Genomic DNA, 15,218 nt, shown 5'->3' on the forward strand with positions numbered 1-15,218 from the left:
GGGTGGGAGGGAGAGGTTCCCAGAAGGGGCAGGCTGTGTGGGGAGGGTCCCCAGAGACAGCTGTGACTGCTACGTCTCTTTCTTAAGGATTTTGGGGGAGCTCCTTGTTTTATATCCTCCCCACCCTTCCCCACTCTCCCCCCCCCCTCTCCTTTTCCATCCCCTTAGATCCTTGAGTACAGTCTGAGCGTGCTTGAGATCACCTGGAGGGCTTGATCACCACCCCAGAGTTTCTTATTCAGTAGGTCCAGGGTGAGGCTGAGCATTTGTATCTCTAACCAGTTCCCAGCTGGTGCCAGTGCTGGTGCTTCTGGGCCCCGCCCCGAGGAGCTCTGCTGGTCCCCATCGCACTTACCTCCCAACTCCGTTAGCTTGTGGCTCTTTGGACTAAGGGCCCCTTCAGGGCAGGACTGTCTGACTCCACCCCTGCAGCTCTCTCCACCTTGAACTCAGTATCCGAGGGCTGGTTCTCTTGCCGCCTGCCCAGATGAATTCACCTGCGTTTGTATCAACTTGCAACTTGTCCCTGTAGATTGCTGTCCAGACATGTTGATCCGAGGTCAGTGCTGAGATAGAGATCAGGATGCCGGAGGTCTATGAGGGCACGCTCTCAGGGTCAACACCAGGGGAGGTGAGGCAGAGAAGCAGGAGTGGGTGGAGGGAGAAGTTGGGCCACAATGGGGCCTCCGTGGAAGCCTCAGCCCTGTGGAGAGCTGGGACGGCCCTTTAGAGCTGTCCCATGTTAGGGCAAGGATGCCGGATCTTCACACCCCACATGCATCATTCACTGGATGGGCCACCCCGGGCGGGACTGCGACCTTGGGGGAGGCCCTCTCTGCAGCTGAGGTGACCCTATTTCCTAAGGGATAGCAGGTCTCCCAGCAGCTGGCAGCCTCCGGTCCTCATGGGATCTGAGTGGTACATTGTGTCATCTGCCACATCATCAGAACCTTCTCATGGCCCCCACCGCCATCCTCTCCCCACCCCTGAGTCCCATGGCCCCTGTACCCCACACTCTTCCTTCCTTTCCAGCCCCAAACCAGAAAGCCCTCTTGCTATCACTCAAACACACAGAGCCCCCAGTAGAGACACCTGCCCATGGTTTTTCACCAGGTGACCTCTGAATCTTAATTTTGCTTGGCCAGGCCATCCTGCAACACAGAGAAGTCAAAGCCTCCAGGCCCCATCCTCTTTGTACTACATCAGTGTTATCTGCCACATGCGATGGTTAGGGATGCCCCAGGCCTTCCAGAGAGAGGGAGAGAGGAAGACGGCAGATGTATTAGTCTGCTCGGGCTGCCATAACAAGGTACCACTTGGTGACTTAAACAACAGAAATTTATTTTCTCACAGTTTTAGAGGCTGGAAGTCCAAGATCAAGGTGTCGGCAGGATTGGTTCCTTCTGAGGGCCGGGCGGGAAGGGTCTGTTCTGGGTCTCTCTCCTCGGCTGTTGATGGCTGTCTTCTCCCTGTATCTTCACATGGTCTTCCCTCTGTACCTGTCCACGTTCAAATTTCCTCTTATAAAGACCCCAGATGATATCAGATGAAGGCTCACTCGAATGTCCTGATTTTAACTTAATCACTCTGTAAAGATCTCATCTCCAAATACTGTCACATTCTGAGGTCCTAAGGGATAGGATTTCAACATGAATTTGGTGGGGGGCCAGGGAGGGACACAGCTGAGCCCGTAACATTAGGGGAGGTGACAGTTTACAGGATTGGAAAGCAGGTGACAAGGAAAAGGAATGGAAAGAGGTTAAGGCATCCTGGGCAGGTCTTTGAGGCCAGAGGGGTGTTGCCAGCCTAAGGGCCCCTACTAGTTGCTAGCAGAGCCGGAAGCTAAAGCTGAAGGGTTTTTCACACATCCTGAGGAAGCTCACAGCCTCCTTTTGTGGAGGGAGCCGATGGGGCCTGGTGGTCTCTGCGCTAACCGTGGGGAAAGGGGCAGGCTGGCAGCAGGGCCTCTGCATCAGAGCCACTCCAGAGGGTGACAGGCAGATGGCCGCCTCCAAGGAACAGGAGGACATTAGCAGGAGGGCTGCGACCTGCTTAAGAGAGGGCTGGCCCTCTGGAAGGAGCTGAGGCCTGCCCTGAAGTGGAGTGGTCACGCTTCAGCACTCCTCCCACCCCCCAGAGCTGTCCTGCTGCTGCAGGGAACACCAGCCCGGCAGAGCCAAATGTTCCTGTGCTGGGTCAGTAAAGGGAACAGCAAGTGTGAAGGCGTGAGGTGGGACCGTGCCCTCTGAGCTGGGCAAACAGCAAGGAGATATGGGGTATGTGGAGTGAGTGACAGGACCAGTGGGGGAGGAGGCTGGGAGGACAGTGATGGACCCAGGTCATGTGGAGCCTTGTGGGCCATCGTGAGCACTTGGGTTGTCACTCCAGGTGAGATGGGAGCCATGGGAGAGCTCTGAGCACCGGAGGGATGGTGGTCGGACTTACCCTGTTTTTTCTAACTAGAAAATATTTATTTATACTACATTAACACATACATGCTTCTTAAAATTGTGGTAAAATACAGAGAACAGAAAATTCACATGCGTCACCATTTTTAAGTTCAGTAGTGTTAAGTATGTTTACATTATTGTGTAGCCAGTGTCTAGAACTCTTTTTATCTTGCAAAACTGAAATTCTGTACCCATTAAGCACTAACTCCCCATTTTCCCCTCGCCCCCACCCCAACTTCTGGCAGCCCCATTCTACTTTCTCTATGCATTTGACTATTTTAGGTGCCTCATATAAGTGGAATCCTACAGTATCTGCCTCTTCGTGTCTGGCTTATTTCACTTAACATGATGTGCTCAAAGGTTCATCCATGTTGTAGCATGTGTCAGAATTTCCTTCCTTTTTAACTCTAAATAATACTCCATTGTATGTATACACTACATTTTGTTTATCTATCATCCATCGATGAACCCTTGGGTTGTTTTCACCTTTTGGCTATTGTGAATTAATTACACTGCTATGAACATGGGCATACAAACCTCTCTCTCTGTATATAATATCTAAATATAAGATCATGTCATCTGGGAAAAGAGATAACTTTCCTTCTTCCTTTCCAGTGTGCGTCCCTCTTTTGTTTCTTTTCTTGCCTAATATATCTGGCTGACTTCCAGTGCTATGTTAAAAAGAAGAGGTAAAAGCAGGCATCTTTATTTTGTTCCTGAACTTATAGGAAAAGCTTTTTCAGGCTTTCACCATTGAGTATGATGGTAGCTGTGGGCTTTTCATATACAGGCTTGACTCGGAGATAATGTAGGTTTGGTTCCAGACCACCACAATAAAGCGAATATCACAGTAAAATGAATCACATGAATTTTTTTGTTTCCCAGTGGATATAAGTGTTACGTTTACACTATACTATAGTCTATTAAGTGTCTATTAGGTTATTCAATCTGTTGGTATCCAGTTTTCATAGTATTCTCTTATAATCCTTTTTATTTCTGTGGCGTCCCTTGTAATGTCCCCTCTTTCAATTCTGATTTCAATTATTTGAGTCTTCTCTCCTTTTTTCTTTTTTTTAAAAAAATATTTATTTATTTATTTACTTACTTATTTATTTTTGGCTGCGCTGGGTCTTCGTTGCTGCACGTGGGCTTTCTCTAGTTGCGGAGAGCGGGGGCTACTCTTCGTTGCAGTGCGCGGGCTTCTCATTGCGGTGGCTTCTCTTGTTGTAGAGCACGGGCTCTAGGCGCACGGGCTTCAGTAGTTGTGGCTCGTGGGCTCTAGAGCACAGGCTCAGTAGTTGTGGTGCACGGGCTTAGTTGCTCCACGGCATGTGGGATCTTCCCCGACCAGGGATCAAACCTGTGTCCCCTGCATTGGCAGGCAGATTCTTATCCACTACGCCACCGGGGAAGCCCTCTCCTTTTTTCTTAGTCAGTCCAGCTTAAAGTTTGTCAATTTTGCTGATTGTTTGAACCAACTCTTGCTTTTGTTAATTTTTTCTGTTCTCTATTTTGTTTATTTCTAATCTTGATTTCCCTCTGCTAGCTTTGGGTTTAGTTTATTCTCCTTTTATAGTTCATTAAGGTGTAAAGTTAGATTGCTGATTTGGGATCTTTATTCTCTAACGTAAGTATTTCCAACTGTAAATTTCCCTCTTATCACTGCTTCCCTTTCATCCCATAAATTTTTGCATGTTGTGTTTTCATTTTCTTTCGTCTCAAGATGTTTGTTGATTTTTCTTGTGATTCCTTCGACTCATTGTTTAAGCGTGTGTTTAAATTTTCATTTATTTCTGGATTTCCCAGTTTTCCTTCTGCTGTTGATTTCTAGCTTCATTCCATTGTGATCGGAAGAGATACTTTCTTTGATTTCAGTCTTTTTTAATTTATTAAGACTTGTTTTGTGTCCTAACACACTAACCTGAAGACTATTGCATGTACACTTGAGAAAAGTGTGTATTCTGCTCTTGTTGTTTGGATAGTTCATGTGTCTGTTAGGTCCAGTTGGTCTATAATGTCGTCCAAGTCCTCTGTTTCCTTATCGACCTTCTGTCTGGTTGTTCTGTTGACTTACCTTTTAACAAGATCCTTCTGGACACGTTAAGACAGCCTCTAGGATGTAGATGCAGGGAGACCAGTGGGAGGTTACAGTGTCAATCCAGGAGAGATGTGACTTGGACCAGGATCACTTGCACCTGGGCAGTGCTGGTGGAGGGGAGGAAAAATGGTTGGACTCTGAGTCTATTTCGATGGTGGAGCCAAAAGAGTCAGTAAAATGATTCTGTAGAAATTGGAGCTGGGTAAAGGAATTTGCCTAAGCTCCTACAGCTAGTAAGTGGCTGAGCCAGGATTTGAACCCAAGTCTGTTTGGCTCCCAGTTCTTGGCTCTTGATTACTCACTGTGCTTTTGAAAGTACTCCCGATCCAGCTGCCTGGACACCCACCCCCATGCCTCCCTGACAGTCCACTGTCACCACTATTTGGCCTGAACTCACTCCCTCTGCCTCTTTTCCCAAATAATGTCCAAGTCTGGGTGCTGGGAGCAGAGAAAAGAGGGAGGCAGGTACCTGAGGCTGAGGAAGGCAGAGAGGGGGACAAATGCTCTGAGACCATGCGGGCTTAACGGCATGTTGTAGAAGGAGCTCAACCCCTGGAGTCGGATAAACCTGGGTCCAAGCCCCGAATCCACTCCTCACCAGCTGTGTGACTCTGGGCAGGTTACTCCACCTCTCTGTGCCTTTGTTTGCTCCAGGGATCATTATGCTGCTGGTCCGTTTACCCATGATTATAGTGACAAGAAAGCATGTTTTTCAACTAGAATATTCTACCAAAGCAGAAGTCAATCATGATCTTTCAAGCCATTCATTCCTCAAACAGAACTTTATTGAGCACCTACTGTGTGCTGGGACCACAGTTGTTAAGCAGGGAGACATGGAGTGCTTGCCCTCATGGGGTCCACAGCTTGGCAGGCGGGACAGGTGCTGACAAAATCACAAATCTGATGGATGTTACAAAAGCAGCCACTGTGGGCCCCCAAGCAAGGAAATTTAATCTTAACAGGTGATGTTTCAGGCAGGAACAGAATAACGGTAAACGAGGCCAGGTGTGAGGTTCTCGGCAGGGCAATGACCTGCATGCAGCTAACGTTTATCGCAGGCACACTGCGCACCAGGCTCTGTACTCAGCACGTGGGGTGCATTACCGTGTGCAGTCCTCCCATTGCCCCTTGTGGGTGCTGTTCCTACAAGCCCTTTCTTTACCCAGTGAGAAAACTAAGGTTCGGAGAGGCGACATGATCTGCCTGAGGAAATACAGCTAGTAGCTAGAGGGGTCAGGATATGGCAGCTGGAGACAAAATGAGAAACATTTTTATAAGTTGGAATTCCAGCTCTGCTGCTTCCTAGCCGTATGGCCTTGGGTGGGCTAGTTCATCTTCCTGAACCTCAGTTTCCCCATTTGTAAGTGGGACCAGTTCCACAGGCTCAGTTAGATAGTTTTCAGACTTTTAAATGCTGCTGGCAAAACCAGGCTTAGAGCTTGCTGGGCTTAGTGGCCGGGAGCTGTTCACGGTGCGGGTGCTGACTTGGTTATGTCGGGGGAAGTGCTGTGTCAGCTCTCAGTGTGAAGTGTGGGACTATCAGAGGCCACAGGCCCTAGCCCTACAGAAAACACAGCGGGGAGGATGTGGAAGGAAAGCAGTTACTAAAACATCCCAAGCAGCCTGAGAACACCATGGGGGGTGATGTAACCTTCTGAGGTGTCTGCACCCCGAGTGGGTTTGGGTCTCCCCCTCCGGTGCCTCTGCCTTCCAGGTGAAGCAGATTATGGAGGAAGCCGTCACACGCAAGTTTGTCCACGAAGACAGCAGCCACATCGTCTCTTTCTGTGGTGAGTTAGTGGCCCGTGGCCTTGAAAAGTGGCTTTTTTTTCCCTCTGTGGGCTGCCTCGGGGATGTGGCGTCTTTCTTTGAGCAAAGTTCTCATGTCATTCTTTTGCTTTTTAACTGCAAAGCTATTTTTGGATTCTAAAGGGACTCCATTAGGGAATTTGGAAGTAGAGAAAAGATTTGGAAGTAGAGAAGAAATTAAGAATGACATCTGCACCCCGGGAAAAGGTAATCATGGTTGACACAGAAGGATGCCTTCCCTCCCGTGGGTTCCGTTCGCACTGACCCTACCCCAAGTGACCAGGGGTCTTGCATCTAAGGGATGGGCTCTGCATCCTTTTCTCACCCAGGTAAAGAGACAGGATGAATGAGGACTTAAAAAAAAATAATAAGGAATCAAGAGCCATAGACACATCCTGAGGGATCTCTTCCAGCTGGCTCAGCAAAGGAGGCAGGCTCAGAGCGTGACTGAGACTTCTCTCCTTGAACCTGCGAGGCCCACAGGGTTCCAGAAATAACCTCCCTGCCAGGTTCTTACTGTACTCTCACAATGGCTAGAGACAGGTGTCTTACCGTGTCCCTAAAGTCAGGATTCAGTGCATAAGCAGTGTGTACGTATATGTGGGAGTGTTTCTTTCTCCCTGAAAACCTTTTTATTTCGTGATTGGAGTCTCATAACGAAGGATAAGCTGTAATGCCCCTCTCACGGTTTTGGCCCTATGGAGGGACCCGTCAGCTTCCATCCAGATGGCCGGGGACACCACCCGTGGGCCTGCAGCTGGCCGAGCACATGCCATGACCTGGGTAACCACTGACGTCAGCTCAGCCCCTTGCAGCCCACCTCTGTTCAAATCCCACCTCTGCCACTTCTTGGTTGTGTGACCTTGGGCAAGATCTTATTTTTTTAGGTGATAATGCATTTATTTAAATCAATAAATATATATACACATATATATATTTTTTGACTGTGCCTCCTGGCTTGTGGAATCTTAGTTCCCTGAGCAGAGATCAAACCTGGACCCATGGCAGTGAAAGCGCTGAGTCTTAACCACCGGACTACCAGGGAAGTCCCAGAAATATGTTTTATGTATATATTGGGTTGGCCAAAAAGTTCATTCGGGTTTTTCTGTAAGATGTTACGTTATGTATAAAAATACACATTTATGCACGCACATATATATACACACACATACATATATATGGGAATATATATCTCTCTATATAAATATAGATATATATCTCTGGCTTTCTTCTCCTGGACATTTTTATTTGCAAAAGACATGATATGCATGTCTATTTTGGGACTCACTAGCATACCTACCAATTAAAGACTTAGAAGACTAGAGAGTGATAAAAATCATAATAATTCTCTAACTCTGATCAGAGTTTGGGGGTGAGAGAAATCTGCTGGCTCTAAATGAGACCTGAAGGATGTCCCTGAGGTTTCTTTTGTCCATTGTTCCTTATGAGCCATTGTCAGAAAGAATGGAAAAATGTCTACCAAGCCGGAATGGATCATGAACTTACTCAGTACAAAGAAATGAAAGTTCTGGGTATGTAAGCAAAAATGAAGATATTTTAGAGATCATCGCCCAGAATATTTTAAATCCATGAGCAGATTAGGCAACATGTGAACAATCCTTCAGAGCCAAGTCATTGCTAACAACAACAACAAAAACAACACAGGCAATTAAACCGAAACATCTCAGTATTTCTCCTTGCACATGGCATGACCTTGGTCAGGCTCTTGAGTGCTGGTGTCCTCTTCTGAAATGACAGTAACTAGAACACTTGCTTCATGAGTTTTGCCGCGGGGATCAGGGAAGGTAAACCTTAACACTGGTCTGACACCCAGTAGGTGCCCAAGAAGGGGTGGCTCTTATTATAAATTCACATTTTCCCATAAACATTGATTATGTTCCAGTGCATACCAGAGAGCTCCCAGTCTGCTGTGTAAGACGGAAAGTAAGAAGATAAATAAAGGCTGCTGAGAGTATCAGATATAAGATAGGGGCCATCAGAATGGCCTGCACAGGGTCTGTTTCTTAGAAGGGAACACTGAGGACCAGAGGGGGAAAGTTATTTGCCTGAGGTCACACAGCAAGTTAGTGATAGAACCCAGGCTACACCCTAGGTGTCTTATTTGAGGAGGGCTGGACGGGGCCTCCAGGGGAAACACAGAAATGGGAAGATTATGACTGAATCCTCTCTTCAAAGGCCCTTTGTGGAGGCACAAGTGTTGTGAGCACACCTTGGGTTCAGATGTGTGTTTGAATCCCAGCTCCATCACTTATTTGCTGGGTGGCCCTGGGCAGTTCAGTTTACCTCTGGGAGCCTCAGTTTCCACATCTGAAAAATGGATGGTTTTCCTTTCTGCCTGGCTGTGGATCAAATGAGATCCATAATGTTAGCTGTTACTGGAGTCACAGTAGTAATGACAACAATGTGATTCTCTAACTAGAATAAAGCTCAGCAGTCACATGGTCCATTACTCATTGACAGGAGTAATAGCTAACATTCGTAAAGCACACACTATGTGCCAGGCTCTGTGCAAAGTGCTTTCCGTGCATTTTTCCCACCTCATCCTAACAGCAACCTCATGAGGTTAATGTTCATACCATCCCCGTTTTACAGATGAGGAAACTGAGGCACAGGGAGGGGAAGTAATTGCCCCCTGTCACACAGCTGGTTATTGACCAGGAGAGAATGTGAACAGAGATGATCTGACCTTGGGCAGCAAACGTGGGTTCACCACTAAGCCCCCTTGCTCCCTTTTGAGGGGCTGGATGGTGGAGAGGCATACGTGCTTTTTGCTATGATGCTGTCACGAAATTTGTGATTCTGGGGTCCCCGGATCTTCAAGGTACCTGTGTGTGTCTGAAGCTCAGAGCCAGGCTGGGCACTGGGGAGCATGGGCAGGGCCTGCTGATCATTGTGTCCCCGCAGCGGCTGTGGAGGCCTGCGTCCTGCATGGCCTGCGGAGGCGGGCGGCTGGCTTCCTGCGCAGCAACAAGATCGCAGCTCTCTTCATGAAAGTGGGCAAGAGCTTCCCGCCAGCAGAGGAGCTGAGCCGCAAGGTGCAGGACCTGGAGCAGCTGATCGAGAGCGCGTAAGTGCTGAGAACGGGGTACAGGCTAGGGTACCCCCAGAGGCCAGCCCCTGCTCCTCTCCGGGCTCTGTGAGAGCCTGCACCTCCTCGCACCCTCTCCACTCTCCATTCTGCTCCTCAAACCCACCAGATTCTTTCACACCCCAGGTCCTTTGCACACACTGTACCCTCCACCCAGTTCACACCCCTCATCTTCCATGGCTGGTTCCTTGTCATCCTCAGGCCTTCCCCTAACTAATGGTAAATTCCAACCCTCACCCCATTTCTCTTTTATATCCCTCTGTTTATTGTCTTCCCAGTTGTTATCACCACCTGTAATTTATTCATTCCTTCGTTTACTGTTTACTTGATTGTTGTCTGTCTCCCCCACTTGACTCTGAACTCCTTGAGGGCAGGCAGCTGCACCTGTGCTATCCCCCATTAGGTCCCCAGTGTCTGAGACAGTGCTCAGCACCTGGGAAATGCCCAAGAAACAACTGTAAAATGAATAAGTGCCTACTCTGAGCCAAGCCTGTGCCAAATGCAGGAAGATCAAAGTTTAACATAACCAACATGGTCTCTGTCTGCGTGGACAGATGCTCACAGTGAAGCAGCCATTGAAGGGGATGTTGTCTTAGTGGCTGATTGTGTGTACTGGGGGGAGGCTCATGGCCCGAGAGTGTGTACATGAGGGCCTTCCACCCGAGCCACCCCCAGGGTCCCGACTGCACAGCCAAACCCCCTAGCTGGAGCCTGGTCAGGGATGGCAAATAGGTTTCAAACCCATTTGGTCCTAGTGGCTGCACACAGAGTTGTGTTGTGAAAGATTCTGGAGCTGTGAGTGGGCTTCATGGGAAAGAGGGCAAGGATTGATTAGCCATGCCTGTTACGGGCAAGAGAAGGGAGAGAGAGGCATGCATGTCATGTGTTTGCCCTCTCTGCCGTGAGTGGTTACTCCACTTCACTGGATGAGAAATGGCCCTCTCCTTGCCCTTTAGGCCCTGCCAGCCCCTGGCTGCTGGCCAGAACTGCATGATGGGTAAGGCTATGGATTTGGCATTGCCAACTCCCATTTGGAATCTGACTCCTCAGCCACCTGGTCTTTAGTCTTTCCAATCCATCTGCTAAATTCCCAGGTGTTTGCTGATAACTTCTTAAAGGGATGGATTTCCATGGACCTTCCATAACACTGGGAGCAACTTTCTAATGGAGGAATGAGAGATGTCCATTCCAGGTGCCCATTCATTCATTTGTGCAATCATTCATTCATGGACATATTTACTGAGCCCTTTGTGTGTGCCAGGCACTGTGCTGGGCCCTGGAGATACAGGCGTGAAAAAGGGCCAAGGCTTGCCACTTGGTAGACTCTCAATATTTTATTTTAAAAGCAGTCGAGTTGCATTGTCCATACCCTCGAGGTCACAGTGTGGAGGGGAAGACAGAGAAGTGAGCGGGAAGTTAAGCTGCAGAGGTTGAGGGAACACAGAGGAGGGGCCCCTCCCCAGCTTCAGCTGGTGCAAGAGGGCTTCCTGTAGGAGGGGGTGCCCTCGCTGAGACCCCAAGAGTGAGAAGGAGTCAGCCAGGGAATAGGGTGGGCGGGGGAAGCCGGGAAGAAGCAGCAGCTCATGGAAAGTCCTCAGATGAGAGCTTCGCAGCCTCAGGGATCCACAGATATCTCTGTCTGGCTGGATCATGGGGTCAGAGGCAGAGAGTGGTAAGGAGGTGTCTGGAGAGGCAAACGGGCAAGGTCATGGAGTGCCCTGCTAGTCATGTTAAAAAGCTTCCTTCTCCAGGGCAATGGGGAGCCACCAAAAGATCTATAATCCAAGACTGTTCTTGGCCAGCACTCCTTTCCAGCCAAGAGAGAGAGAGACAGAAATTTCAGTGTGAGAATTTGGCTCACCCATCAACAGTGTATGAAAGTGTCAGTTTTACCACATCTTCACACTCACTCGGTGTTATTTTTTCAACTCTTTTCCCATTCTCCAGGAACAGTATGGGCTCTTGTTGTTGTTCTAATTGACATTCCTTGATTTCTTAGAGAAGTTGGACACTTTCCCATTTTCATATTGATCCTGTTGGATTTCCTCTTTTGTGACTATCTATTATCTTCCTTTACTGGTCTTGAAGGCGAAACCAGATCCAGGGACTCCAGGAGAATGTGCGAAAGCTGCCAAAACTGCCCAACCTGTCCCCACTCGCCATCAAGCACCTGTGGATCCGTACAGCCTTGTTTGAGAAGGTCCTGGACAAAATTGTTCATTACCTTGTGGAAAACAGCAGGTGAGCGGAAGACACCTGGGTGCGCTCTGCCTCCACCTGCTGGCCTTCTTAGGAATTGCACCCTCGCACAAAGCTGCTTATTACCCTTTGCCCCCTTAATATACACTTGATGTGAAAGTGATTAAATAAGGGCCTTCTGGATGTTTGACTCTGAACTAGCCTAGCTTAGAACCTTGGGAAGATTTGGGTGCTTAATAGCAATGCAGGGTCTTCAGAATTGGGGTGGGGTATAAGGATCTTCCAATCTTAGAGATGTTCCTTTTCCCATGAATGAAGCCCACAGTCTATTCACTCTGTGGCCCTAGGGGACTCACTTAGCTTCTCTGTGCCTCTGTTGTCTCTTCTGGTGAATGGGACGGGATGGGAATTGCTGCCACTCTGGAGAAGAGGTGAAAAAAGGAGTTAGTGAGTACACAGCATTTTGGAAATGCATAGTGATATTTTTTACATTTTCTCTCCTAGCTCAGATTGACATGGTATAAAGGTTTTACAGTGTAAGTCCTCTTGGCAAACATTCATCCATGCATCCATTCATTCACCCAATATATATTTACTGAGCATCTACTATGTGCCAGGCACTAACCTAGATGTTGGGGATACATTGGTCTTGCCTGTCATGTTAAAGAACTTGGATATTATGAAAAGAGCAGTGGGGAGCTACTGAAGGATCTATGATCTGAGACTCCTCGTGGCCAGCACCCCTTTCCAGCAAGAGAGACAGGGAGGATGGAAGAAAGAAAGAAATATATCTGAGAATCTTTCCATCTTTCAGTATGTGAAAATGCCTGTTTAACCACATCCTCACACAGAGTGGGTATCATTGTTTTCATCTTTTATTCTTTGCCTGTTTGCTAGGAAAATATGTATGAAAGTACAAACCAAAGTCCTTCCCCTCATGAAGCTTGCATTGTAGCAGGGAAAACAGGCAAATAGTAATTGTGATCATTTGTGGTGAGTGTACCAGGACAGGTGGGTGGTGTTTAATTTCCTCTGGGTGGTCAGGGCAAGTATCCCAGAAGATGGGATACTGTGAAACAGGGTGGGGAAGAGTGTTCCCAGCAAAGGGAACAACAGGTGCAAAGGCCCGGAGGCAGGAGAGGAACTGAAAGAAATCCAGGCTCTGGAGCTCCAGTTCACCTCTTCACCTTCTAGTAAATTATAACACATCTCTGCCCCCTGTCTTGTTATGGGTCCAGGGTCTCTGTAGTTAATTGCCTTTGGCATATGACCTTGTGTTTTCCCACTGAAAAAGTTGGTCATATTTATTTAGTAATTTATTTGAGCAGCAATACCAACCTACTATTTCTTCATTAACACTGTATTTTGAATTTTAGGTTCACACAGAATTGAAACAGTAGTACAGAGGGTTCTTGCCTACCCTCAGTGTTAACATCCTACATAACTGTAGTACAAGTCTTAAAACCAAGAAATTGCCATTGACACAATACTGTTAAACCAACAGTATTGGTACATTCTTTTTTTTTTTTTTTTTTGCTATATAATTCTATGAAATTTTAACACATGCATAGTTTCATAAAACCAACACCACACTCAGGCTATAGAACTGTTCCAAAGAAACCCATCACCTGGAAGAAACTCTTTGGGGCTACCCTATATAGTCACATCTTGCTCCCAACCTACCTACTATTTTAAGACATTATTTCCAGGTTATGATCACATAACTGTGCTGATTTTTGGAATAGAATACGAGTGGTGGACTGGAAAGTGTCTCAAAGTAGTAGCTTCAGATCTGACACCAAAATGTATAAACTTGATGTTGAGCATGTCCAGGATGTGTCATTCTGCCTCAGCCAATTTTATGGTTGATTGAAGATTTCTTTGGGGTAAAATTACAATGATTTTGCCACATTTAGTGAGAACTTCCCGGTGCTGGGACTTAATACATGCAGTTGGACATTGACTCCTCCCAGCAACCCCAAGTGGGTGAGTTCTGTCATTCTTCCCATTTTACAGCTGAGGGCACAGAACGAAGCTTAGAGAAGGTAGTCACCTGCCCAGAGACACACAGCGAGGGAGGGAGTGGCCGAGCGGGGCTCCCACTCAGTCCGACTCCAGATGCTGTGTTCTTCACCCCCTGTCGTAGGACAGGAAGAAGAGCTAAGCTTGCTGGGTGTAGCCTGCATCCACCTGCTGTGTGGCCTCCAGCAAGTCACTTACCTTCTCTGGGCCTGAGATCCCTCAGGAGGTCAGAACAAGGTCCTTTCCAATTCTGAAGTTCTGTTAGTTTCTAGATTGTATGAGTTTGCAAAGAATTAGAAACCAGTACACAGCAACTCAAAAAACAAAACACTCAGCACGAATGTATTGACAACATTGCATGTTATTTTGGAGAGTCAGAGGCCGGGGGCATTTTTGAGCGTGTCAGGCCAGCATCATCTGCTTTAGTTTTCCATACAGGAAGGCCTATTAGTACAGCTTTTGAGGACACACCACAGCTAAAAAGCATATGTTTGCCTCAATAACATTGGAAGGGCAGACATCATCTGAGCCTCTAAGTGACTTCGTGTTTGAAATGGAAGATGCAAGAGAAGCAGACAGAACCAGCCAGGCCTCGGCAGCCTTCTAATGATTTTTTCTGTTACTCTCATTATTTTTTTTTAAACCAATGTTAGTTTTGCGTATTTTACTCATTTAGTTTTTTGTTTTTGTTTTTAAATTTTTATTTATTTATTTATTTATGGCTGTGTTGGGTCTTCGTTTCTGTGCGAGGGCTTTCTCTAGTTGCGGCAAGCGGGGGCCACTCTTCATCGCGGTGCATGGGCCTCTCATTATCGCGGCCTCTCTTGTTGCGGAGCACAGGCTCCAGACGCGCAGGCTCAGTAATTGTGGCTCACGGGCCCAGCTGCTCCGCGGCTTGTGGGATCTTCCCAGACCAGGGCTCGAACCCGTGTCCCCTGCATTGGCAGGCAGGCTCCCAACCACTGCGCCACCAGGGAAGCCCCTGTTACTCTCATTATTAATAATAATGTATTATTAATAAGCCATGTATTAAGCAGTTATAGCCAAGCACTGTGTTAAGTGCCTTACATCTGTTGTCTCTCTCAAACATCCTTTGGCAGGCTTATGAGACATATTATTATTATCCCCATTTTACAGATAGGACAGCTGAGGCTCACAGAGGTACTGGGTGACCAGAGAGGCATTGAACCCAGTCTGCTCTTAACCATCAGGCTGTAGTTGATTGTGTGCCCTCCGCTGCTCACCATCCAACCCTGCATGTCCTTTCCTCTCTTGCTAGTAAGTATTACGAGAAGGAAGCTCTCCTGATGGACCCCGTGGATGGCCCCATCCTTGCATCTTTGTTGGGTAAGTGGTCCAGTGCTCTGAGCTTCTTCTGGATCTCTGGTCTCAGCTCCAGGGGGCACCTCCTAAGGGCCTCTCTCGCCTCCCACCAGCCTCTCCCTTCAAAACTGCTCCCTGCCTCTTGCTTTCAGGGTCTTGTGCTGGTTTCTCTTTAGCAGGACCCTGGGTCATGCCAGCTGCCTGGAGG

At 47.7% G+C, this 15,218-nt stretch overlaps 1 protein-coding gene across 7 annotated transcripts in view; it reads left to right on the plus strand.

Moving 5' to 3' along the window:
- SGSM1 (small G protein signaling modulator 1) overlaps positions 1-15,218 on the plus strand; it is a 175,996-nt gene that overhangs the window by 112,024 nt on the left and 48,754 nt on the right. For 5 of the 7 annotated variants that reach the window (XM_082354436.1, XM_082354438.1, XM_082354439.1 and 2 more), the window contains 4 exons: positions 6,263-6,338; positions 9,283-9,445; positions 11,555-11,707; positions 14,967-15,034. In XM_082354436.1, coding sequence (XP_082210562.1) covers positions 6,263-6,338; positions 9,283-9,445; positions 11,555-11,707; positions 14,967-15,034 — 460 coding nt within the window. Of the gene's footprint in view, positions 1-6,207; positions 6,339-9,282; positions 9,446-11,554; positions 11,708-14,966; positions 15,035-15,218 lie in introns of all 7 variants that reach the window. The other 2 variants (XM_082354435.1, XM_082354437.1) reach the window with 1 other exon arrangement.

The sequence above is a fragment of the Balaenoptera borealis genome, assembly GCF_965194805.1.
Source record: "Balaenoptera borealis genome assembly, chromosome: 14".
Classification (NCBI taxonomy): Eukaryota; Metazoa; Chordata; class Mammalia; order Artiodactyla; family Balaenopteridae; genus Balaenoptera; species Balaenoptera borealis.